This window comes from Salvelinus namaycush, chromosome 18 (assembly GCF_016432855.1).
Source record: "Salvelinus namaycush isolate Seneca chromosome 18, SaNama_1.0, whole genome shotgun sequence".
Classification (NCBI taxonomy): domain Eukaryota; kingdom Metazoa; phylum Chordata; class Actinopteri; order Salmoniformes; family Salmonidae; genus Salvelinus; species Salvelinus namaycush.
Window position 1 is genome coordinate 7,016,355 of NC_052324.1, and position 27,923 is coordinate 7,044,277.

At 45.9% G+C, this 27,923-nt stretch overlaps 1 protein-coding gene across 1 annotated transcript in view; it reads right to left on the reverse strand.

The window, feature by feature from the left end:
- Window positions 1-27,923, reverse strand: part of mctp1a (multiple C2 domains, transmembrane 1a) — a 102,543-nt gene that overhangs the window by 14,990 nt on the left and 59,630 nt on the right. Inside the window, exons 16-17 of the mRNA XM_039013888.1 lie at window positions 27,558-27,674; window positions 14,344-14,400 (exon numbers count right to left, since the gene is read on the reverse strand). Of these exons, the coding sequence (XP_038869816.1) occupies window positions 14,344-14,400; window positions 27,558-27,674 (174 nt within the window). The remainder of the gene's footprint in view (window positions 1-14,343; window positions 14,401-27,557; window positions 27,675-27,923) is intronic.

Below are 27,923 nucleotides of genomic sequence, written 5' to 3' on the forward strand. Positions count from 1 at the left end.
TTTATTTGTGTGTATTTGCACTAATACTGCGAGTGCATATGTCCATACTTGTGTGTGTGTGGGTGTCTGTGTGAGTGCAAGTGTGCGTCTGTGTGTGTGTGTGTGTGTGTGCACTAGTGATGCGTGGGTCAGCGGTTCACCTGCACCCACCTGCAATTGTTAATAATCCGCAACCCCCCAGACTATATGTGATAAAGTGTCAAAATCTGAAACCCGCACCAGATCCTAACCCGCAAAATATAGACAACGGGCTGTACAGTCAGAGATGGCGGAACAATTTTTTGACAGGGGGTGCGGGATTTATTTTAAGCCTAATTTAGATATTTTCTGCCTATAATTTGCATTTTGGTACGCTATTTGTTAGTCAGTATCTTCATAATTAGATACATGCAGTTTCTCTCCGGTCGTTGCTTGCCCTAGAAGACGAAATAAACCCTTGCTCGTAAGAACGTCATAAATCGATAGAATGAATGCTTCAACATCTGTGAAGTTTCCCTCGTTCATCTCCGCTTCTCTCACAGAGCAAAGAGTTTCAGTGAAACATTTCCCAATGACATCCGTCTGACCGGTTTTAAGGAAATGAAAAGCTGTGGAAAAACGACATGTTTCTGATACGATTTCAGTTCAGCTTGGGATGCATATTTTATGCGGTTGAATACTAATCGGCTTTTATGATGCTGCTAAAGATATCCCCTTTACAGACGGTCCCTAAACACGCATCCACTTTCTCAAGATGAATGTATTCTCTTCACTCCTGCTCCTGAGTCGAAATGTACGTTTTGTGTATCATTTCACAGCAAGAAATGCTTAATTCTGCAGGAGTTAATATATTAGGCTACGTGAGAGGTTATAGACCTAGCCAACAGTCAGTGTCCAGATTTCAGTTGCTATTCCATTCAACCCATCTGAACAGTACAGTTCCCTTGACATATTTGAAGTCCTCATCTTGGGACTGTCGAATTTGTATAGCGCCTCACAATCATCACACGTAACGTAGTCGGCACTGCCATCATCCTCTTTTATCCATTTCACCAAATCTTTCCCAAACATTACTGTTCTGGCCCTCCCTTGTCTTTTGTATTTTAAACTCTCCCATTTCACCGCTTTTCTCTTATCCGATTAAATGTAGTTATTTTTGCCTCTGTGGAACGACGCTAACTTTTTCTGCCCAAGTTCCCAAATGCGTTTGGCAAGTGGCGTGCATTTGGCACGCGTAGGCTGTAGTTAGGCCCTGAAGCTTAGGCTTTAGCCAGATTCAAATAATGAAAGAAAAACCTCAATGTAGCCTATAGATATGAACTGCACAATAATTAGACAGGCATTTCATTGTTGTCTCTTTATTCAACCCACCCGCCACCCACCCGCAATTCATCCACACAATATTTCATGACCCTTAACCCGCCCGCCCCGTGGCTATGAGTCAACCCGCGCATCACTAGTGTGTGCGTGCCCTGCATCTGCGCAAGTGTGTGTGTGTGTGTGTTTGCTTGTGTGTGTGCCTGTTGACTTGTCAGCTGTGTGTTGATCCCCGTACTGCTGAGCTTGCCTTCCTATAAGTGTCTGGAGCAGTTCTCTCTATCTGGGAAGACATGGAGGCGACACTCGTTAGAATGTTGGGAGCTTGGTAAGAGTCTGTTAAGGAAAGACAACCTGCGGTGACACTAGAGAGAGCTTCATATACGCACAGCCAAGTTAGGTTGACTGAACTCCGCATTGTGCTTCGGAGGGCGGCGACGTTCCTGCAAATTCATTTAGTCACAAGTCTAAGCATTGAAAAGGGAGACGCGAATAGGGTACGCCTCGTGATATGTTTCATCTATGCTCTCATTTCTGTCTGAGAGGAATTGCTGTAGGGTGGGATACTAGATGAGCCATTTTGAACTCTATAAGAGACAGTTAGTTCTGAACTGACTTCAGGCTTTGAGAAGGAGGGAGGTCACCATCTATAAAGATGGCATCTCACATGATATTATTCTTCCCTAACAGACACATCATAAAAGAATATAAAAATACAACCCCTAAGCCTATTCCACGGCAGTCAGGATGAGTGTGAAACTCTGGTGACCGCTCGCTGCTGTGCTTAAATTGCACCCTTTCCCCCCCCTTTTTTTTTTTTGTGGCGCACAATAAAATTGAAATGTCATATAAAACGTGACAGGATGTTAATTTAAGGCTCCCAGAGGGCATTTGAAACAGTTCTTGTTGATTCTGTAACAGCAGACAGCCCATAATCCCCCTCTTCCACCTCCGAAACAACGGCAGTAAAGATTCAAGCTGCTAAATGCTTTCAGGGTGACACCATTTCCAACCAAGGCTCAGAATTAGCAACAGCAGAACAGCACAGACATAACAACAAATCAAGACTACGTGCGTTTGGCTCTCTCATATTTCTTTAGTTAACAAGAGATTAAGCAAAATACACAGTATAACTTCAGTCATCACAAAATACTGAATGGTTTAAGAGGAAAGCACTACGGAGCTACATGGGAGTGCACTTGGGATAAATGCAGCTAGGTTGTTTCACGAAACGAGTGCCCTTCGCGTCCCTTTTCCTATTTTAGTTCAAAATTGTGCGCCAATATTGAATGTTAAAACCCTGCTATAATAAATGAAGTGCCTTTTAATATAGACCACATGGACACTTCAATATATATTATATGAATAAAAGCAGTGCCAAAATTCAGCTTCACCCCAACATGTCTCAACGTTTTTAACATCATTGTGAAGCCATCAATATTTTGTTGCTTTGACAAAGTCGTATCTGAAGCCTATTATTTATCTCATGTGATTAGTGATTCATTTACGTCTGTCCCTCGTGTTAAGATCAACCCTGTCATGTGAGCCGAACTCTCGTTTCAGATGGTGAAACTATTCCCTTTTAAATCTTTTTTTACAAAATAAATATTGAACATCTAATAGTCAAATCAGAGTCTAAAAGTAGGCTAGCCGGTTCTACGCTTTTTTGCCCAATTTTCTGGTGTTTTGGGGTGGAAAACCTTTACCCGTAGATAAACAGGCTCGACATGTTTCAACAATTACATTTTCTTTTTTTGTGAAGCTTGCATTCAATTGTCACTCCCTGTTGCACACAAGGTTCCAATTCCCCTGTCACAAGGGGATTTACGGCTGATTTCAGATGAAATCGTCAACCATGTTACGGTCAACCCTGTTACGGTCAACCCTGTTACTTTATTTGGCACTTAATAGGCACTTGCTGTAGTAAATTGAACATGTGGTCTTTATAACAGAATGTTAAAATGAGGTGAAATCAAAGATGCACTTCTCAAAAGTCAGCGAATTGTTGGAATGACTCAGCTCTTATATCAAAATGCTAGAACAAATCTTCAGAATTTCATAAAACTGATATAAACAATGTTAACAAATCTAGTTCTTAGCCACCGGCACTGTTTACCAAAGTTCCTCCCTAGAGGAAACAACAACAAAAAAAGGATTGAAGTTGAGCAGCTCATCTGTAAGGACATGAGTATTACCCAAGACAGTTTTGGAGGGATACCTAAAAAGGACGCAGTTATCTTATCCATCTAGTTTATAAACAAAAACACATGAATCTCAAAAACAGGACCCATGAGACATACTGGTTTATACAGTACAGTACCTCTCGGACCATTCTACAATCCAACCGGAAGGGGCAAGCTGCAGGATCAAACCTGATGGCTCGTGGGCCCAAGCTAGGTCTATGTCTGATAACCATTCATTCACCTTTAATCCCTGAAGGTCAGTGATCTATGCTCATGGCCAGACCGTGACCACACTGTACCAGCGGTCCTCATAGAGGACATGTCTCCTATTAGGAGAGAGTCCCAACTTCAGCTCCCTCCGACCAGCTAGAGATAGCACTGTGCTGCTGGCACATCGCCAGCACGACGTAAGAGGCAGATGTTTCGTTTTGAAGCAGCAGTGTTAATACATTATTTATTTCACAAGTAATCCTTGGGTGAATATGGAGAATACATCTCCGTTTTCCCTCCCTCTCTTTTCACAACCACATAAATATCTGGTTAACCGGGCCCCGAGATGCTCAGCACGTTCTCCCCTATCATCAAGTGGCGCTCGCAGACACAAAGGGCCTTGGGAAGGCATGCAGGAGCGCTCAGTTCACTAACGGGGATGGGGGAGGGGTTGTGGTGTGTGTGTGTGTGTGTATGTATGTATGTGAGTGTGTGGGGTGTTGCTTCGAAGGAGCCAAAGTCAAACTCCAGTTAACTGTGGCAGCTGAAGGTGGACTATGCAGACACCACACTCTCTCATTCTATTGAGGCTTTTCACCCGGCCTGTTCCCATGGTGAGGGTTGCCGTGACGCCCGAGGATAAATGTACACATAAGTGGAGGTGGAGGAGGCTTATTTTCAGGTTGACCTCTACGTCCCATGGCTCCCTCCTAAAAAGCCTATGTGTGTGTGTGTGTGTGTGTGTGTGTGTGTGTGTGTGTGTGTGTGTGTGTGTGTGTGTGTGTGTGTGTGTGTGTGTGTGTGTGTGTGTGTGTGTGCGTGTGTGTGTGTGTGTGTGTGTGTGTGTGTGTGTGTGTGTGTGTCTGCGTGTGTGCACTTCTAATGGGGCCGAGGTAGTACTGCCATGATCACCTTTCCAATCTCCCACCCACCAGCCTCTCCATCAGAAAGACTCAAGGTCGGGCACAACAGCCTACGGACCCCCTCCTGCACCATCCAAGACCCTCACTCTGCCATGCTTCCCCCTGCCTGCCCTCACCCCTGCCCTCCTGTCCCCCTACTCTCCTTCCCCTGTCCTCTCCAGGTTCCCGGGTGGCAGCGGGTGATGAATGGGACACCGATACTCTTCTCGTTTGTTGGCCTGGTTCAGCCCGCTGCCCTCTCCATCTCCAAAAAACAAGGCTGTCACATTCACAACAGCCCCAGCACAGCTCTACTCTCAAACCTACTTTGCATTCTGAGAACTTGGGTTAAAGGCACAGGCAATTTAGGGATTTATAAGTGATGTAAAGTCAATAATAAAAGGTTATATATCCAATATATACACTAGCACAAATACCATCTGTGTTTCTCAATCCTGGCTCGAGACAAGCCACAGGGTCTGCAATGGTTTCAATTAAACCAATTCCCTTCGTTCCTTCATAGGGCACATGCCCAGCCTTCAAACAGTGGGACACTCTTTCCCTGTCACAATACACTGTGGTGAAACAAGGTAATATGACAGAGTAAGTCATGCTGATAGTTAATTTTCTCTGATTCATCAACTTGCTTTACAAAATCCAGGCCAATTTATTCAGTCTTCATAACACCTGAAATGTCATTACATATTCATGTGCGGAGATAAAACAAGAGACCGGGACAATTGGAAAATTCCCCTATTTTAAAAAACCTTGTTTTAGAAAAAAGTGATGGGATCGTACCTTCAAAAGCAGCATAAAATATGTATCCTCAACACTCATTACACATTTATGACTCTTGTTAAAAGAAAAGGTAGCAACTGCCTCTGCCTATGTTTGACTTTGAGACACAGCCGCTATCATGTGATGTGCTCCAGATTCCAGCCAATCAGAGGGCGGATAGAAGAGCTCCACGTCTGTCAACAGTGCCAACGTTCTACTCTGACAGAGCTCTGATACTCTGACAGAAGGCAACTTTCACTGGTTTACAAGTGCAGATCTGCTTGAACCGAGGCTGCAGGGAGCTGGTGGCATTTCTCTTCGATATACTGTCCATCAGAGTCTAGACGTCTGGATCGTCTGGTTGTGAATGTGTCGCTGATTCAACTAGAAGGCCGTGACAGGTAGGTAGCAGTAGTATCCTGAGGACAGGGGGATAGGGCCCTCTTGGCTTAGCGACGGTGCAGAATCTCTAAGCACAGGGGGCACACACAGGTGTGAACACACACGCACACACACGCGCACACACCCACACCAATGGCTCACCCATACAGCTAGCAAAGCATTCCCAGATGGTGTAACTATTCGATAGGGGACATGAAGCCCTCTTAACAACTGTTATCTGTGAATGGTCATCCGACACCTGAGACTCGTCATATGGAGAACAGAAATGGTCCATGGGCTTACACAATGATCGATGCATGATGAGCTTGCCCAACATGTGGGTTTAACTCACCATTACAGAGGATGTTGTCTCTTCCAGTCTATCTTTCCTTACAGGGATGGATCCTACCACCCTACAGTCACATAAGGAGGGCACCTTTCCGTGCCGGACCCCACCCCCCCACCCCCCCATTCTTATCCCAAAAAGGACCGGGATGGGCGGTGTCGGGGGTGACAATAGCGCGGTGTGTTACGGAGCGAGCGTGCCAATGAGACGAGGACAGGGACTGGCAGGACAGAGTGAGCGCCTGCAGGCGGAGCGGCTGGACAGACAGACGATGAGCCATATAAGCCAGACAGGGACACCGGGAAGGCCGGAGCGGGGCCACACTTACCACCATCACCCGTATCCACTCAAAGTGCCAGGAAGCCAACATATCCACAAGGATATGGCTTTCAGGCAGTCGGACGTCATCCGAATGGCCGGGCCCAGGCACCTTGTGGGTCAGAATAGATTAAGATTTTTTTTTTTTTTTAAACCAGGGACACAAAGGAAAGGGTTAAAACAAGGCTGAGCAGCAGAGCAGAGGAACAGATATCTGGGGGAACGGGAGAGAAAGAAAGAGAGAGGAAAATAATCCACCTGATGTGTTAGAAAAAATGGCAAACAAACAAACAATGTGGCACACTTTGCAAGACAATACTCCTCCACACTTTTCTCCCCACCTTTTTGTTCTTTCACTCTTTATTAGCCAAACATGATTAAAATGCAGTTCCTAGGAGCGTCTCCCAGAAGAAAATAGGCAAAAAAGTAAAAAGCACTTTTTTTTTTTTTTTTTTTACAGCGTGAAGCTTTTCATCCTTCACAGACGGAGAGAAGAAAAGAACTCCAAGCAGCTCAAAAGTTCTCTTTATTTTATTCTCCTCCGCACTTAAAAAAAAAACCTAACTTGTTACCTGAGGACATGCATGGCGAATCACAAGCTCAATAGCCCCAGAACAACTTTTCAGTCACACTTTTTAGAGTATTAAAAATAATCCCCCCGCGCACTCTTTAGTCCAATTACATCGGAGCACGCAGCTATCGGCGGATCTGCGCGGTGCGGTGCGGAGCTGGGGCTCCGGCGGCTCCTGCGCTCCATGTGCTATCTGCAGATAAGCACAGTCTCCCTCCACGCCCAGATCCACATTGTCACAATGCTGCCTGTACCAGGATCAGATCTTACAGCATTACACACTGCTGAGAGGTTACCTGTGTTTTCCCCTCTAATGTCACCGTGATAGGAAAACAGAGAGACGCAGAGAGGGAGAGAGAAAGAGAGATAAAGAGAAGCAAAGGGAACGATAGAAAGACGGCTCCCGAAACGGGAGAGAAACAGCGAAAGTAGAAGAATGAGGGAAAAAGGGAGATAGACGGAGAAGAGGACGAGCGAGAGGGGTAGAGATGGCTGTGAAATGGGGTGTAGCGTATTAAGGTGCTGCTGTTAGGCCCAGGGGTCAGGAGAACGGGAGTGTGTTGCTAGGGCGCCATGGGCGTCGACGATACAGCAGCGGTTTAATACCCATACACCTGCCAGGCCATCGATAAACACAGAGCTGCTATCAGGTCGCCACAGCTGCCTAGAACCCCCATTATATCCTCCATTACTGACTCCACATGGTAACAGCAAGGAGATTAGCAACTTTTTGTTATTAGCAGATAGTATCTTCGTATACTCGCCTTAACAGCATAGCAGTGGTATCACTTGATGTTCTCTCTCTCTCTCGTGTCATTAATTGTCAGTCGGAACTCAATGAAAGCTTCCCCGAAAAAATGACATACAGCATGAATAACACAAACAGTGTTTTTTCAAATTATACTGAACAATGTGCTGTTCCCTGTGTGAGTATGAGTGTGCGTGCTCTGCGGAGAACGTGTGTGTGTGTGTGTGTCCTTCGCCTACAGGGAGAGGGATGGTAAAAAGCCTGCCTCAGCAATACAGAGGAGAAGGATAAAGAGATAGAGAAATGACTCGAGAGAGGGAGAGTGGGGTAGTGTCAGCTCTTCATCTCTTTTCAAGAGATCCTTACTTGAACTTAGAATATCCATCACACCTGAGTCCACATGAATGTTCGAATGACGAGTAGCGAAATGTCTATGGTGTTATTCACACCGGGCGTCTGTGTCTGTACAGTAATGCCTAGGAAGCATACTGGGAAATGGGACAGACACGTGCTTAACAAATCAGGACTCCTTCGCTGTACTAAGTTGTTGAGTCGACATAATCGGAAACAAAGAATGAACAACAACAAACAGCGCTTCTCTATACCGTCTAGAGTCTCTACCAGCACCTCATCAGGGCACCTCACTGTAACACGTGACGCCGTCAAAGTGTCCCTGGTGTTTCTAAGCCAAGTACGTAACGCACGTACAGGCCTGTGTGGGTACCAATGCTCAAACTACTCTAGAGGACATAGACAATACACCCAGCAGGGAGAGACGGAACGAGAAAGTGAAAGGGAGGGAGAGGGAGAGACAGAGAGAGAGACAGAGAGGAGAGCGCGCCAGAAAAGAGAGAATAAGCGAGAGGAGAGAGAGAGCGAGGGAAGAGGAAAGGGAGGTGGAGGAGGGAAAGGGAGAGAGGGAGGGAGAGGGAAGAGAGAGAGAGAGAGAGAGGGAGAAGGCTGACATCTGTAGTAGGTGTAAAGAGGCGTGAGGGTGAGGTGTGTGTGTGCGAGCGCGGTAAAGCCGTGAGTGGGACATGATTGCAGTGTGTATCTTATCTGGCTAGCAGTAGTCCTGAGGCGAGACGAGCGCGACTCCAGTGGCCAGCCATGCGTAGTGAGTGTAATCTCAGAGCTTCTTCAGCCCCTCTATCCCTCTCTGGGAGACAGGCTATCACACACAGGGACCCTGGAGGTGATAACTTTACTCCAGCTCTGGACAGCAGGCTGTGTAAGACAAAGCTGCAACATAGACGTCATTCAGTCCCTACAGATACTACTGGAAAGTCTAGTCTGTCCAGTACTTACACCTAAAGCTCCCATGGCATACATGTACCAACCTGATCTCACAGTTTCACTCCGGAATTTGACGTATTTGGTCGAGCGTTGATTTCGGACCCGTTAATTCCGCGTGGTGACAGGGTTTAAAACAGGGTTAAGTTTAGGTATTGATTCCGCGTGGCTAAGGTTAGGGCTATGGTTTGGGGAAGGCTTAAAACAAAATAATAATAATAATAATAAAAAGCACTGTTTCCAGTATCATCAACTAGTCTCCCTGCTTGCTAGAGAATTGTGAACTACAATGGCGCATTGGTCTAAGCAGTTTTTAAAAATGTATTTTTATTTCACCTTTATTTAACCAGGTAGGCCAATTGAGAACAAGTTCTCGTTTACAACTGCGACCTGGCCAAGATAAAGCAAAGCAGTGCGACAAAAACAACACAGAGTTACACGTGGGATAAACAATCGTACAGTCAATAACACGTTAGAAAAATCTGTATACAGCGTGTGCAAATGAAGTAAGGAGGTAAGGCAATAAAAAGGCCAATAGTGGCGAAGTAATTACAATTTAGAAAATTACACGAGTGATATATGTGCAGATGTGGATGTGCAAGAAGAAATACTGGTGTGCAAAAGAGCAGAAAATCAAAAACAAATATGGGGATGAGGTAGGTAGTTGGTTGGTTGGATGGGCTATTTACAGATGGGCTGTGTACAGCTGCAGCGATCGGTAAGCTGCTCTGACAGCTGACGCTTAAAGTTAGTGAGGGAGATATAAGTCTCCAACTTCAGCGATTTTTGCAATTCGTTCCAGTCATTGGCAACAGAGAACTGGAAGGAAAGGTGGCCAAAGGAGGTGATGGCTTTGGGAATGACCAGTTTGGGTGTTGCTATGGTGACCAGTGAGCTGAGATAAGGCGGAGCTTTACCTAGCAAAGACTTATAGATGACTATGTAGCGAGGACCAGCCAACGAGAGCATACAGGTCGCAGTGGTGGGTAGTATATGGGGCTTTGGTGACAAAACGGATGGCACTGTGATAGACTGCATCCAATTTCCTGAGTAGAGTGTTGGAGCAATTTTAAATGACATCGCTGAAGTCAAGGATCGTTAGGATAGTCAGTTTTACGAGGGTAAGTTTTGCAGCATGAGTGAGGAGGCTTTGTTGCGAAATAGGAAGCCGATTCTAGATTTAACTTTGGATTGGAGATGCTTCATGTGAGTCTGGAAGGAGAGTTTACAGTCTAGCCAGACACCTAGGTATTTATAGTTGTCCACATATTCTAAGTCGGAACCGTCCAGAGTAGTGATGCTAGTCGGGCGGGCAGGTGCTTGCAGCGATCTGTTGAAGAGCATGCAGTTCGTTTTACTAGCATTTAAGAGCAGTTGGAGGCCACGGAAGGAGTATTGTATGGCGTTGAAGCTCGTTTGGAGGTTAGTTAACACAGTGTCCAAAGAAGGGCCAGATGTATACAGAATGGTGTCGTCTGCATAGAGGTGGATCAAAGAATCAAGAGCGACATCATTGACATATACAGAGAAAAGAGTCGATCCCAGGAATTGAACCCTGTGGTACCCCCATAGAGACTGCCAGAGGTCTGGACAACAAGCCCTCTGATTTGACACTGAACTCTCTGAGAAGTAGTTGGTGAACCAGGCGAGGCAGTCATTAGAGAAACCAAGGCTGTTGAGTCTGCCGATAAGAATACGGTGATTGACAGAGTCAAAAGCCTTGGCCAGGTCGATGAAGACGGCTGCACAGTACTGTCTTTTATCGATGGCGGTTATGATATCGTTTAGGACCTTGAGCGTGGCTGAGGTGCACCCGTGACCAGCTCAGAAACCAGATTGCATAGCGGAGAAGGTACGGTGGGATTCGAAACAGTCGGTGATCTGTTTGTTCAATTGGCTTTCGAAGACTTTAGAAAGGCAGGGCAGGATGGATATAGGTCTATAACAGTTTGGGTCAAGAGTGTCTCCCGCTTTGATGAGGGATGACCGGGGGTGACCGTGGGATGACCGCGGCCGCTGTCCAATCTTTAGGAATCTCAGACGATACGAAAGAGAGGTTGAACAGACTAGTAATAGGGGTTGCAACAATGGCGGCGGATAAGTTGCTCTCTGGCTCGAGCCCAGCGCTGTGCCATAGTTATGTTTTGGAGGGGGAGCGCCGACAAAGGCACATTTCCACGTCCCCAGCACCTTTTCAAACACTCGAAATCCACGGCTCTTTCCGGTCACCAGCCTGACGTGTACACTCTTAGAAAAAAAGGTGCTTTCTAGAACCTAAAAGGGTTCTCCGGCTGTCCCCATAGGAGAACCCTTTGAAGAACCCTTTTTGGTTCCAGGTAAAACCCTATTGGGTTCCATGTAGAACCCCTTCCCCAGGGGGTAGGTGTGTGAGTGCGTCTGTCTGTCGCTCCGTTAATCATACAGGTCTCGCTCACTCTCTCACTCTCTCTCACTCTCTCTCACATAGGGATGAGTGAGCAGACGGCGACGTGTGTGTGTGTCGACGGAGTGTGGTGGCAGAACCATCACCTGCTGGATCCCCTGTAGCGAGGGCCTGTCTGGAGGATGACAGACAAGTAACAGGCACACACACACACACACACACTGCCATTCACCTGGACTATCTCAACAGGTACTATAATGCTCTATGAAACTGTCTTCTGCATTGATGTCATGTTCTCATCCCACATGGACAGTTCACAGGCAGGCACGCAGCGCGCTCACACACACACACACACGCGCGCATGCACGCGCACACGCACACGCACACACACACACACACACACACACACACACACACACACACACACACACACACACACACACACACACCACCAGAGAGAGAAGAGGAGGAGGAGGAGGAAGAGGAGGGAGAAGCAGCACACAGAGTTAAGCTCCATTCTTCTTTTCCCCTTCAGGTGCCTGCTTGGGTTTAACAACTGAGCCGTCCCCATCAATTAGCCTGGACTTTGGACTTTCATTGAGAGTAAGTGACTAATATCAGCATTGGCTAAGAAGAAAGACACTTTTCACGATTGCCCAACAATCTGTTAAGTGGATACACATGTGGCGGCCTCGGCAAAGCCTGCAAGGGGTCCTCTCCCCAATAAAAAACAGGTGCTCCACTTTTTTGCCATGTAATACCCCATTTAGCCCCCGGAGCAAAGGTTATCCAGCTAATAGCTGCCTTGTGGTGCACAGGGAAGAGCAGCACACACGGCCAGAACGGAACATCTGGAACGGATTGCACATACTTGCAACATATGCTTCAGGTTCAATTAAAATGAGGCCTTGGCACATTTATTAATCTTTTTTTTTCTACCTTTGTGCCATGAAAAAGGCCTCCTCTGACCTGACCTTAATATTATACAATTTTAGCAAAGACGAGAGGTAATGAGAGCGTCAGGTCATTTCAATACCTGAGAGTGAGAATGGAAATGACAAATTTGTTCAGCCTCAAAACTCCATTTGTTGTGCACTTAACCAGGGAATAAAGGGGGAAAAAAGAGGGTGTAAGAATGAAAGAGAACGGGGGGGGGGGGGGGGGGGGGGGCAGGGATGGAGGGAGGGAGGGAAAGAGTGAGGGAGAGCGCTAGGGTGGTTTGAGGAGAGAGATATTGGTGAAATAAACAAGAAAAACAGCCCCCTTTCAACTTCCCTACAGCTCAAATGGAATGCTAACAGTTGAGGGGAGCGATAGATCAAAATGTATGAAGCCAGAGTTGGTCAATTGTAGCCTTTGTGGTCGCCTTGCTATCCGGCGCCCCAGCCCTGTGTGCAGAAAGAGCAGGGCCCTCATGTGGAATAATCAGCTCAGGACTCAATCTGACAGACGCCGCGAGCTGCAGCTCCCTCATTTCAATATGAAAGTTGAAATGTATTTTTTCTTCTTCTTCTTCTATAATCTGCATCTTTTCAAACGCCTGTTTTTTTTCTGAGGGAAGGGAGGAAATGCAGAAGAAGAAGAGTAGAGAGATAGAGAGGTGAAAAAAGGTTCAAGGTTGTTTAACGCATATCTTCAATCGCCGCCCTGTACATCGTAGCCTTGGAACCTTGCAGCCGTGGAACTTTTCCCTCAGAGCCGCTGGAGGAGGGGGGAATGAAAATGTCGAGACGCTTGTGGACTGACTGCACATAATATCTGCTTTTTTAACCCTGTGATCTCACACAGGCACTTGTGGCACTTTGGATATTTCAAAGGGCTGGAAAGAGGTCAGCCTAAAATAACTCCAATCTAAATGAAGAGAGTCTTCAGGCTATTTCATTTCAGATAACAAATTGCTTAGTCAAAGGCTCATACAAGTCGAATAAAAAGGACAGACTGAAGAGATTTTGTCGAAAGTAGTGCCCAGAGATGCTAAATCAGATGATATTCTAATTGATCTTGGTGTTGGGCAAATATCACTTAAAACTAACAATAACCACGAAACAACATCAGTACGAAGTGTGCACACAAACCACACCATGCTACGTACTGCCATTTACATCATAGGAAGAACCAGGAAAAATTCTATAGCACACAAATATCCTCCTGAAACAAAACAGAACCTGGGGAACGATTACTTCAGATTTGGTTTAGGACCATTCAAAAGGATTCTACTCTGTTGTCTTTTGGTGCTACGAAAACCCTGCGGTCGGCTGCTAGTATCAAATGTCAGGTTCCGTAACGTTGAAGCCTAACGCTGCCTCTCTCCCTGACTAGGACTAGAAAGGATCAGGAAGCTCAAGGCTAGTATGGCTACAAGCTGCCACTGTGTAAACGAGCGAGCTAACCCACTAAAGCAGCCACCTGTTGTTACCTGATAGCTGCTGAGCACATATTCTGTTTTATTACTAAGTCAATGAGAAGATAATGCTCCTAAATAGTTCCTAAAGCTCCTTAAGTCGGTGCTTTATGCGTGATCTCATCCCGGAGGCGCAACGGGCAACGCTGCACATCAACATTCCAAATACAGTAGATAGCTACATAAAGAAGAGAAGAGGACGTTTTTAAAAGAGCGAAGCAGAGCAAATCACTAATACTGACAACCATGATGCTATGCATGAAGAGGTTACAACAGGCAGAGAACGTGTCTGGACCCATTTCAGGAAGACAACGATCAATGTTCAAAGTTTGGATGTGCGCGTGCGTGCATGTACGCGTGCGTGCGTGCACATTTGAACGTGTGCATCTAAAGTTTGGAGTGTATTGAAATGGAGTGTACACATTGCATCTATGTGTTTGTGTTTCCTGTGTGTGGAACGCTGGCACCCCAGAGACTTCCTGTCCCATGACAGCATACAGAGAGAGAGAGAGAGAGAGAGAGAGAGATAATTACCTTGTCATCTTTGTCATAGTCCTCATCCTCGTCCTCCAGCAAGTCCTCCATCGCTTGCTGCATGGCGGTTGCCACAGGAACAAGAGAAGAAGAGAGAGATTAAAAACACATAAGTGGGGCAGACAGGTATTCTCATTCATTCTCATTACCACAAATTGCACGATGTACACTAAGTATACTGTACACAAGGCTGATGTTAACACAAGTCAATACAGGGCTGATTGCAGTCTTTTAGTCTTCCAGGCCAATCTGAGCCCACCTCTGACCTCCACCCGTTCCCCTACCTCTCCTCTCACTACAGGGGGTAGAGAAGAGGAGAGGAGAGGATGGCCTCCAGCAGAGGAAGCCCAGTGACAGAGAAGTGTAACTATCTGCTTCACTGGTCCCTAACTGATGGAACAACAGCCATTTCAGCAGGCTCCTCCCACTAACCCCCACAACACACACAAACAACCCCCCCCTACACACACAAGGGAGAACAGATAAAGAAAGAGAGAGAGAGAGACTGGCAGCGAGAGAGTGAGTGAAAGTAAAAAGTAAAATAGAAAAATTTCTATGTATGTTTGTATGTGGGGGATGCTGAAGGAAATGGGTTAAGGAGTTGTGGGAAAGTTGTTGTCTCGACCTTTCTGATAGAAAGGCATAAAGACGTCATTATTAACCGTACATACGTTGTGTGTCTCCTTCAATCGCTCCAATGGCCTTTTAAATCCCCCAGGAGGCCTACATAAGCACACGAACTAGGTTTTGACTCAATCTCTTGCTGTTCGCTATAGGCAAGGAGGAAAGTGGGGAAAGAACAGGCGCTCAAAGTTGTATTACACAACAACGAAGGGTGGAGCAGGCAGCAGCAAACAGGTTGACTCAGATCAGGGATTGAACTTAGCGTCCCCTGGGAAAGAGGAGATCTGTAAAGAGTCGGACGGACAGACAAACAGATGGAGAAACAGACAGTGTCAGTAGTATCACGCGTGTATTCTTGCTGCCTGCCTGCCTGCCTGATGAGCAGTGGTAGGACAGCACAGATCGTTATTCCTCCTCTCCTGCCTCCTCCCCGTCAATCACACGTCAAAGCTACAGGGTCAGACGCAGCGGCATTACCCTAAACAAACAGGCGCATCATAAACCCGCAAGCTGCCAAGGGGCTGCATTTATCTCCTCCCATCATCCCATACCCCCTACCCTACCCCCGCCCGCACCCACAAACAAGTTGGAGAAATCCAAAAATCATTACTTCCCAGAACAATAGCTTTTGTCCCTTTGTTTTATTGGGATAATAAAAAGTGCGGCTGACATAAGCTCCTTATGTAAATACAGCTTCCCGCAGAAACAAAGAGAGGTTCAACCCAGTTGTGCTGAGCGGGGAGAGAGTAAATAGAAGTCATGACGTTATGTGTGTGTGTGTGTGTGTGTGCGTGTGTATCTATCGACAGCTTAGTATGGTTGTCGAACTTGTTCTACTCCTGCCTATTCACCGGAATCCGTTGGTGTCCACAACAATCAACTGTTACCGAGCTAACGAGCAAGTGTCCCGCATCTAAAAACTCTGTGTACAATAAAGACCTGGGCACCGTGTCAGAATCAACAACCACAAAGGACACGCTCAAAATGGATCATGGGTTTCTCCAAACACAGCCTTTTTACTACAGTATACAGCACAGTAACATACTGTAGGCCCCATGTTATCTAAAACAGAGAGAATATCAGCTGACGATAGGCAGTACCGACAGAGACGAGGATACCGTCACCCCCCCTACGTTCTCTTCTCCCCTCTTGCCTGGGGTAAAGAGAACAGCCTTGTTCACCGCTACGAGAGTGCGTAGTAATATAAATAAATAAAAGGAAAGACATGTCATCTCATCTGCCCTGAAGATTGCCACAACTAAACGCTGCGTCTCCGGAAGACATCAATTACCAGCGCGCTGCTGATGAATTCAGCAATTTCCCCTGTTCTGTTATGATGAACACTGTTTGGGTGTATTGTACCATTCAGCTGTTTATCCCCTTATCGCATCGTTTGAATTACTATCATTACAAACCGATGCTTCAAAGACTCAATGTCGACAGGATCGTGTAACGTTCACACAGCCCTAGACGCGCTTCGATCCAACACTTTACCAGAGGGGAAATTAACATATTCAAAGCATTCAAATCTTCTGAACGGTACAGGTTATACTCACAGATTACAGAGGGTACATGAATATATACAAAGATACTGCACATGTGAAATATGTCATAGCTAGGTGAAACGCAGTGGAGGCTCCTCAGAGGAGGAAGGGGAGGACCATCCTCCTCAGTGAATTTAATAAATATAAAAATAGTGAAACATTTAAAAAGTTATTATTTTTAGATAAAACTATACAAAATATATTCACGTGTCACTAAATAATTGATTAAAATACACTATTTTGCAATGGTCTACAGTAGCCTCAGAAGCACTCTGTAGGATAGCACCATTGTGTAGCCGGAGGACAGCTAGATTCCATCGTCCTCTCGGTACATTGACTTCAATACAAAACCTAGGAGGCTCATGGCACTCACTCCCTTCCATAGACGTACACAGTACTTATGACAACTTCCGGAGGACATCCCACCTATCAGAGCTCTTGCAGCATGAACTGACATGTTGTCCACCCAATCAAAGGATCAGAGAATGAATCTAGTACTGATAGCATAAGCTACAGCTAGCTAGCACTGCAGTGCACAAAATGTGGTGAGTAGTAGACTCATAGAGAAAGACAATAGTTGAACAATTTTTAAGCCATTAATTTATTCAAAAATGAAGGAGGAGCAAGAGAGAGAGAGAGTGACAGAGAGAGAGAGAGAGAGAGAGAGAGAGAGATAGCTATATTTTTTATTTTTCCCTCTCAATTTCACAGACTTAGCTAGCAAATTCAGCTAGCTAGTTTAGCCTACTCAACCACTCGGCTCAAACAGAGGGATGCTATGTTAGCTAGCTGGCTATGACTATCCAACACTGGAACTCTTCCAAGTCAATGTAAGCTTTTGGTTTTACTAATTTATTGCCGTCTGGGCCCGCCATTGTAACTGCTAAACTGCTTTCTGACTGTACACTATACTGCATTAGCCAATATGGTGACAATGATGTACGCTGTGTGTAGCGGTTATGATATGAAGGTTTGGCTTGGAACGTTTTTTTCCCGCCTGGTCCCAGTTCACAAGTGAAGGGAAAAGGTGAGAAGAGGACAGCGCGTAGACGTGAAAAGGAATACAACGAGCTGTTTCTATGTGGCTATGAAAGTAAACTGTGTATTCCTACCTCCGATTCTGTTGAAAAAATGTCTTCAACAAAAGCATACGGAAAGAAACGGGGATAAACATACCTGAATTTGTCCAATAGAAACTCTTGTTTGCAACTGTTGGGCTAATGAATACATCCTAGTTCAGCTGGATGCAGGCAAGAGTGTACAAGGTGGTATTGAATGTGTGCAGCTACGTTGTAGCAACCTCATGATGGGTATAGGGAACATTTTAGTATCATGTAGTAACCTAAACCTATTGCTGTTACATGGAACTGGGTGAACGGAATATGAATGACAGTCATCCAATATGCTGTAATAGAGATAAGACAGTGCTCATGAAAAAATAATTGTCCTCCCTCATCTTAGACGGCACCGACCGCCACTGGTGAAACGTATAAATAAAGTACAGACCATTTAGTATGGAGCAGTGCTCGTGAACACATGTCCTGGAGGGCAAGTGTCCTGCAGTGTTTATGTGAGTCTGGCTTGTTTAAAACCAGCCTATAGGGTCAGTGCCATGGCAAGCCATTTCCTCTTGTTTTGGTCATTAAGCCCCAGTAGGCCGGAGATCCTGACACCTGTGTGCCCTAAAGGAGCAGGGAACAGGGAGCAGACAGAGATATTGATGTACAGTAGTACAGGACACTTGAAGTAGGCCTGCCGGCTGTGGGAGGAGAGAGAATAGGAAAACTACAGTGGATGTGTGAATTCTGGAATACCACTCAGGCCTTGGATGGGTCGATGAACCTGAACACACACACACACAAGCACACACACAAGGATAAACACACACATGCACACACCAGACAAGATAGACATCCCCATTCGACCCCCTGAGCTACCGCTGGCATCCTCTTCACCCCAGCTCGGTGACGTCCGCCCTGCCAAGCGAACGCCGTCCCCCAACCCCCACCACCACCACCACCCCCCTCCTACCACCACTATCTCTGCTGTCTTCCTCCTAACCTTCCGAATGACAGCCGCTAGGGGAATTGACGCCAAGGCAGACATCCCGCCGAACATGAAGATATACTCTCCTTTTTTTCTCTCTCTTCCCCCTCTCCTTCTCCTCCTCATCTTCCTCTTTGATACGTGAGAGGGTTTTAACCTCTCCAGCTGCCGGGGCCTGCTCCAGTCCCCTCCAGACCCTGCTTGGTATGCTGTCTCTGTGTGTCTCTGTGTGTGTGTGTGTGTGTGTGTGTGTGTGTGTGTGTGTGTGTGTGTGTGTGTGTGTGTGTGTGTGTGTGTGTGTGTGTGTGTGTGTGTGTGTGTGTGTGCTTTGGCTCTGGAGGAGAGGGGCGAGGAGAGGGGAGGGCTGGAAGGCTGATAAGGACTGTGGGCAGGCAGAGCTTGTCTGACCCATACGGGCCCTTCACAAGCTGTCAGAGCCCTGGCCCTCACAGGGGGGGCCTTCCGTCTGCGCTGACCCAGCCCTGGCTCACCCAGCAGGGGGCAGAGAGGGGTGAGGCTGGCTGGGGCGCTCTGGGACTGGGGTTGACGGGGCCTGCCTGTTTTCATGATCACACAGACGAGTCAAAGTGCCAATCATAATCATCACTACATTCCAGAGAGATACACATAGTATTATCTTATTGATGGACACATGTCAGCATTGAGTCAGTCGGACCAACGCAAAGAAAACCAACCTCTGAGTTTTGCTCAAACAGAACCAAACTGGGATAGACCTTTGTTTCAGAAACAGGGCTGGTGTGTGTGTGATAGAGAGAGGCAGGTGCCTGGCTGGGGAAAGTAGGAGTCACAGGGTAGAGGAAGCTCTGGGCTAGTGTCTGAACACCCACACACTGTCGAGACACACACACACACACACACACACACACACACACACACACACACACACACACACACACACACACACACACACACACACACACACACACACACACACACACACACACACACACACACACACACACACACAGCCAGAACAGTCAGAGAGAGCAGCAACAGAACAACAACAGGGACTGCGGCAGAACACGGAGAGCTGACATTGTTAGCAGCGACGGGTACAGAGGTTCACAGGGATAAAGAGGGGGAGGCTGGGAGACTGGCGCGGCGTTCTCGCCCCACTCCCAACCCCGTCTGCCTGCCAGCCAGCGAAGAGGAGCAATGGCGGCACGGGGGAAATCAGCGGGGCACAAACGCTTCCAGTTAAAAGTGACATGACCTTTTGATTTTGTCACCTGTCACCGACTGCCATGTCTTCCGCTGCACTGAGGAGCGCCTGCCAGGCACCGCAGCCTCCCTCGCTCTCTCCTTTTGTCTATCTCTCTGTTTTTGGGGCAGGGCCACTGCGGAGGTGTTCCTTTGGTTTGAGTGAAGGCACACTGGGCCAGGCTCTTTCTCTTTCTCCTCCTCCTCCTCATCAGAATATAGTTCATTCTCCTCTCTTTCTGTCAACTCAAATCCTTATGGGGACACATGACATCCCATTGACTTCTCCCAAGGCTTGTTGCTCATTTCAATTGATTATATCCCAACCTATCCTTTCACGGTACAAGCTAACAGAAATGGATTGCTGTCTACATCTCACTAACAAGACACTGATGGTCAAATGGATATACTGTGCATTCGCTATTGACTTAATGTGAGAAGAAAGACAACAATTAGTCAATTCAAGTAGAAGGGGCAGAGAGAGAGAGAGAGAGAGAGAGAGAGAGAAGCTGCAGGCTCTATCCTGGCAAACACCAATAAAGGCTGAGAGAGTAGAAATTGGTGGAGAAAAGGCCCATGGTTGTATGGGAGGCCTAGTCTTTTGAAACAATATGAGAGAGAGAGAGCGATAAATTAGACCCAACCAAATGATGAGAAAGCAAAAAGAGAACTATTTGACACACTGGAAAGAATCAACCAAAAAAACGGACCAAACTAGAACACTATTTGGTCCTAAACAGAGAATACACAGTAGCAGAACACCTGACCACTGTGACTGACCCAAAATTTAAAAAATCCTTGAATATGAACACTCAGGAAAAAATTGTCTATCTAGAACCTAAAAGGGTTCTTCAGCTGTCCCCATAGGAGAACCCTTTGAAGAACACTTTTTGGCTCCAGGTAGATCCCTTTTGAGTTCCACATAGAACCCTTCCCACAGAGGGTTCTACACGGAATCCAAAAGAGTGCTACCTGGAACCAAAAAGGGTTCTCCCTGGAACCGAAAAGGGTTCTCCTATGGGGACAGCCGAATAACTCTTTTGGAACCCTTTTTCTAAGAGTGTACAGGCTCAGTGAGCATAGCCGTGCTATTGAGAGAGGCCGTCATATGCGGGTGCAGTTCCTGACACTTCTCCCTTTTGCCAATGATTTTCCGGAACTCAAATATTATTTTCAGATTTCCCAAAACTTGTACGAAAAGCTTGGTGAGGAGAAGCCTTCTGTAAAAAAAAAAGAAAACATCCAGCCGGCTCCCACCCATCGACTGCCCGCAAAATGAGGTGGAAACTGAGCTGCGCGTCCTCATTTCCTGCCAAAGGTATAACCATATGAGAGACACATATTTCCCACAGATCACACAGACCCGCAAAGAACTTGAAAACAAATCAAGCATTGATAAACTCCCAGATCTGTTAGCCGAAATACCGCAATTTGCAATCACAGCAGCGAGATTTGTGACCCACTGCCATGAAAACAGGGCGACCAGTGGAGCACAAACAACATTGTAAATTCAACCCAGATGAATCAGTTTACTTGTCTTCCCCTACTAATCGCACTACAACTATTCGCAAGAAGTTAAAAACACTGTACGTAGCTGATAATATACATTTGACACATCTTCCTCCCGTTGAAACCTTTATGAGTGCAATGTTCACTGTATCATTTTGTTGTGATGTTTTTAGTTTCTTCTCACTTTCCTTTATTCTTTATTTCACTTGCTTTGGCAATGTAAACATTTGTTTCCCATGCCAATAAAGCACAATTCAATTGAATCGAGAGGAAGTGAGAAATGGAGAGAGAGAGGGAGGGGGAGAAAACACACCTTAAATCTTGGCTGCCAAGTTACCAGCGACGACGTTGTGTAAGTATTGTGATTTACAGGAGGTAGAAACTGAGATGCACTTCCTGTGTTCCTCACGACAACGTAAAGGAAACATTATACCCAGATTTAAAAAAATACCTTTAGACAGATCCCTGATGAACATAAACTCCCTATTCTGCTTAGAGAAGACCAGCAGCCAGCAAAGCAGGCAGCTAAATGTGTCAACCTGTATCACAACCAGAGAGAGATGGGAAAGACTTTACGGTTGTCAGTGTTTTTGCTTTGTTTCAATGTATTTTGTTCTCTTTTTGTTTTGTTTCCTTATATATATATATTTTTTAAATTCATTTCATTTCTGTACATGCTGATGTATGCACTCTAAATATAAATTATATAATACATCAAATAATGTATACCCCCATACACATATCCACACACTCCCATATGCAAACACACCCATACAAAACCAGGGTACAAAACTACCGACACCTGCATGCATGCTCACCTACACTCCATAGACGTTCCCATTGTACCTCATTGTACCTATTCAATGTTGTTACGCATGATCTCATTGTACCAATATATATTCTTATTTTTTTGTTTACTTATCAAAGCAAAATCGTTTTTAGATGATCACAGTATTACTATTTTTATTCATTTTACTTCTATTATTTGTAAAAAAAATATGTTGTAATATTTATGTGTGTATATATACATATTTTTTTTCTTATCACCATTACTATTATAAATGTTTTACTCTTATTGTTGATTTCATTATGTCACTTCACTTTAGCAACAGTGGCCTTGTCATTTGTGCTAATAAAGGATCTGGATCTGAAATCTGAGAAGGGAGGAAGAGAGAAGCACAGCGAGAGACAGCGAGAGAGAGAGAGACAGCCAGAGAGAGAGAGACAGCCAGAGAGAGAGAGACAGCCAGAGAGAGAGAGACAGCCAGAGAGCGAGAGACAGCCAGAGAGAGCGAGAGACAGCCAGAGAGAGAGACAGCCAGAGAGAGAGAGACAGCCAGAGAGCGAGAGACAGCCAGAGAGAGAGAGACAGCCAGAGAGCGAGAGACAGCCAGAGAGAGAGAGACAGCCAGAGAGCGAGAGACAGCGAGAGAGCGAGAGAGACTTTTGTAAGTGTAATGTTTACAGTAAATGTTTTATTGTTTATTGTCTACTTCACTTGCTTTGGCAATGTAAACATGTTTCCCATGCCAATAAAGCCCTTAAATTGAATTGAGAGAGAAAGAGAGAGCCTATCTGAATCTGAAATCTGACGGGAGAAATAGAGAAGAACAGTGAGAAACAGAGAGAAAGAGAGAAAATGAGAGAGAGAGAGAGAGAGAGAGAGAGAGAGAGAGAGAGAGAGAGAGAGAGAGAGAGAGAGAGAGAGAGAGAGACAGAGAGAGAGAGAGAGACAGAGAGAGAGAGAGAGAGAGAGAGAGAGAGAGAGAGAGAGAGAGAGAGAGAGAGAGAGAGAGAGAGAGAGAGAGAGAGAGAGAGAGAGAGAGACAGAGAGAGAGAGAGAGAGAGAGAGAGAGAGAGAGAGAGAGAGAGAGAGAGAGAGAGACAGAGAGAGAGAGAGAGAGAGAGAGAGAGAGAGAGAGAGAGAGACAGAGAGAGAGAGAGAGAGACATCACCGGCGTATTTCTGCACCATGACAGCATGTGCTATAATTAACACCTCCACAACATCTGGTAAAGAGTTTTCCGGGCCAGTGGCTCAGCAGTGCCGGTCGGTCTTCCAGGGACGGCCCTACAGGCCTCCAGCTTTTCCATTCCAGCTGAGCTGTACCCCGCTTGACTGAGCCCAGCCACCCGGCAACTCAACCCGGCAACAACTCAGAGACGGAACCTACCAAACGGTTCCAGGTTTCAAAACAAACGGGGTGGTGGTGGGAAATGGGTGACTACGAGAGGTGATAGGTGCTGATGGAGGTGGTGGTATTGTTGGCGCTGTCATCCTCTCTTTGTCTCCAGACACTAGTCTGCCTGGAGGGTGCAGTACCACCTCCAAACAGTAGGGGTCTCTACTGAAACGCAGAGGGTAAGTATGCAAGACGGACAGCTCTTTAAAAAAATATATTGAAAAAAATAGTTATATTATTTCCCAACTGCAATGAGAATAGCATACAATTACGTTGTGGCATTGGTCAGACTGTCTGCACCTGTAATGATGTCTTAACACTTAAAAACACCCTGTCCCCACCACTCTAACCAGCAGCGGCACCATATTCTCTCCCTCTGTCCTGTCATGGCTCACATAGCCCAGCAGTGTCTGGCATGTTAATAACATCTTTTATCCATAACAAGCCACACACCGCCTTAGAGAGGGTGACACGCGGGTCATCTAATGGTGCCACAGCTGACAGACAAGATAACAGGGTTAGAGGTCAGAGGTCAGAAAAAGGCAAGGTAAGAGCTGACACTGTTGCTGCACCAGGTCTTTAATAGCTGGTCCAAGGTCATCTTTTCTGTTCAGCACGTCTAAGGCCTGCATGAGGAGTACCGGTCTGATATATGTTGTATAGGAAGAGAGTATTAGAAACAAAGAGAGTTGCACACTCCATATATTTTTATATAACCTCCCAGTAATTCATTGGGTGTAAAAAAACCACAGACGTTTCGGCATCACCGTGCCTTATTTCCGTTTAGTGTCACGAATGCTTGAACCAGGTTGTGTAGAGTAACCAGAGCGCCAGTGGCCCTCAGGTGAAAATTACAGCGTGTAGAAATACAGTGTGTTCGTTTACCCATTATGGACGGGGCTGTGGTTTTGGTATAGAATACGAGAGGGATACTCACATTGAACCCATCACATGGAACTCCTTTTATTTCATTAGGGAGTTTGTAATCAACTGAGCCCCCCCCCACCCCCCCCCCCCCCCCTCTCTCTGTTTAGTTAAAGTGAGTTGAGTTCAAGAGAGATTCCTCCAGCATTACCCTCATCCCAGGTTTTTGGAAAACCACAGCCTTCCGGATGCTGACCCTTGGTGAAGCACAATGATTTAATATTACATGTTCTTTAAAGCAATTAGTGGCCGGGTTGTTCTTTTCTCTTCCAGGCGAGTGAACGAGGAGGCCACAACTTTCTTTCTCCCTCTAAACCACTTCCCCCCTGACACCAGTGACAAAATGGGAAACACTGCTTTAAAACAAACAGGGACATGCCTTTGGGGATACATCAGTGTCTGTGTGTGTTCGTGTGTGTGTGTGTGTGTGTGTGTGTGTGTGTGTGTGTGTGTGTGTGTGTGTGTGTGTGTGTGTGTGTGTGTGTGTGTGTGTGTGTGTGTGTGTGTGTGTGTGTGTGTGTGTGTGTGTGTGTGTGTGTGTGTGTGTGTGTGTGTGTGTGTGTGTGTGTGTGTGTGTGTGTGTGTGTGTGTGTGTGTGCGCGTGTGTGTGTGTGGCCGTGAAAGAGAGAGCTTGGCGCGCGCGCGCGTGTGTGTGTGTAACATGAGGGACAATCATTTTCATTTCATATACACAATCACATCCCTTACAAAACTGTCTTTCTCCTAGTGCTATACTGCTGTATGGATGGTTGCGACTGCTGTGTGTGTGACTCTGCAGCAGAGGGCTCATATTACTGCAAGGTGAAATGACTGCCTGCCTGCCTGTCTGTGTGTCTCTCTGCCAATGTGAAGATGGCAGCCGAGCCCAGGCGGGAGAAGCAGGATGACACACTCCGAGAGAAAGGTCCCTATAACATGTCACAGCTCCTCAACCATCCTGCACAGCAGTGCTCAGATACTGACAAAGAGAGGGAAGGAGAGATGGAGGCATAGAAGGAGTGGGCCGCCTCATCACAATCAGTTGCGCCTATCCTCAGGCACTGATATCACACGCCAAGAGAGTGGTGATTTTCTACAGAGGACATCTTTTGTGCCAGTTATACGGCATGTTCCTTCATCGCAATGGTCTCGGGTGTAAGTGAAAGGTGCTAATCGGAAACAATTACTCCCATTCTCCTGTCCACGCATTCCCCGTATAGAATGTACACAGTGAGAGAGAGAGAGCGAGAGATTCCGTCCCAGGAGTTGACGAGGAACTAACTTCCCATGTTTTTAGGGACTGTGTGTGAGTGGAGTGCAGCGCTGTGGCTCATCATGGGAACGGGGCTCAGTCGGCGGCTTTGGTTAATGGGAAGCATACCCGTGTGTTTGTTTACTGTGGCAGGGAGCGGAACCCCCCCCCCCAATACCTCATCTGTTGTGGTTACAATCGTCAAACTGTAGAACAATGGAGGCAGAGAAAAGAGTAGGGGGGAGTAATAACATAACGGCAGCTCTGTCCGAACCCTCCTCTCTCATTGGAAGCACAGGTCGCTAATAGTGGACCACAACCTGGTTCTGCAGGCACGCAGGCACACATGCACAGACAGCCAGACAGCTGACCTGGTTTTGGCCAGGGCTCAGATCTCACAGTTGTCATACGGCTGGGAGATTTTCCTTAACATGTGATCTGACCAGGGAAAACTCTGGGCCCAGGGTCGTTCCTGGTCAGGTCACTTAGTCAGTTGCAATTCCTGGTCTTGTACTCTCATCGGCCACAATACTGTTCAGGATGAGAGAAGTGTAAATTGACGTTGACGTGTGACGAGTAATACACTGTGTTCACAAGAAGAGGGACGTTTTTCCCCCTATCAAATAAATACCACTCATTACAGTGTTAACTGGTTTTAATGTAGAAGCCAATTCGGGGAGTCCTCGAGACAGTAGGAATGGGGGGGGGGGAGGGGGCTCTTATGTGAAGTGAATAGGTATGCAATCTTTATTGCTTTAATTCAATTAAAACGTGCCTGGGAAAAATAACATCGTTATTCATAGATCATATGGAGGTAAATAAATAATGAAATCCTTTTTTTTGTGTCTAGAGATTTCTGTCAAGCAATGTCGCCATCTACAGGGAAATACTGCATATACAGAGCACTGAAACAGGAGTGAAGCACGAAGGTACAAAAGCGACAAAGCTGCATGTGTGTACTGCTATGTGTGTACCTGGGTTTTACGCTCAGTTTAACTTCCGTTGTAAAATACATGTATTTCTTGCTATTAATTGTGACCCAGCTACAATAATGTCTACACTGGCTAAACACATCTATGCCTGAAGCCTGCTCAAGTAATTCCTAACATTCAGGTAATACTAAAACCAGTACATTCACAGCTACATTCATCACATCCTGTTTTAAAAAGGACAATTAGTTATTCAAATTCGTTTCACCTGTTGTTTTCATTGGTTTAACAGCTATCAATTCCATCTCCTGAACAATCTGCCGAACTGCGACCTCATGAAAAATGAAGTCATACACGTTAAGAGAGGACAACATGTGGTCGCTTTATTGTGCATTCTGGAAGGTAGTCTGGAAATGCTCTTATTAAAATGAATCCCTTCATTGTTCACGCTCGCACCACAATTCCGGTCCAGTTTCTGCGTCACACGACTCTCCAACTACACCTCGGCAATGATTAAAACATGTCCACTTCTCCGTGACATTGCTTTGACACTGTTTAATTGGAATAGGAGATAAAAAAAATAAAATACAATTAAATACATATAATACCAGGTAAGTGGCGTAGCGTTGCTCAAGGTGACAAGCTATTATTTCCTCCTATGCAGAGGAAGAATTTGAGAGCGATTCTTGAAAGTTCAAGGCAATTGGCATTTCTCATTTAGAAGCGTAATGGAATGAATTTTCCCTCCGTGTCTGTTTCTTGTTTGTATTAACTTTGCGATTCTTTTCGTTTCTATTTCTACATCTAGAGAGAAGGTGCCGACACAATGTGTCCACTCCCTAGTCCCCTTCTGTTAGCTTTATGTTTCCTGGATTTTGTAATGTCTTAGCAAGTACACATTATATATTTTTTCACTACATACATTTCTTGCGCTTGCCATATGACCTAGAACTAGACAATTAAAGGGGCAGAACGGCGTAGGGATACATAACAGGGACACTCACCACGTCTTGCCTGGTGTCCTTCCCCGAAGCGACAAGGATATAGTTCCAGGCCAGCGGCAGCAGCAGAGCCAGAGGAATCATGTAGAGTTCAAAGTTCCACACCACGAGAACAAAGAGCTGCAGAGAGCAAAAAAGAGAGAAAAAGAGAGAGAGAGAGAGAAACACTTGGGACTTAATGTAGCAGAGACCTGCATTGACCTCAAACTGCAAACACACATTCGCATATCGCACATACGCATAAACATAACACACAGACCCATACATCTGATAATATATGTATGATAATCAAATAGAAGAAAGCCTTAAATGGACGGCTGTTGTGACAAAACAGGACCCCTGATCCCAGAGCTGGGACAGGGCCTACGA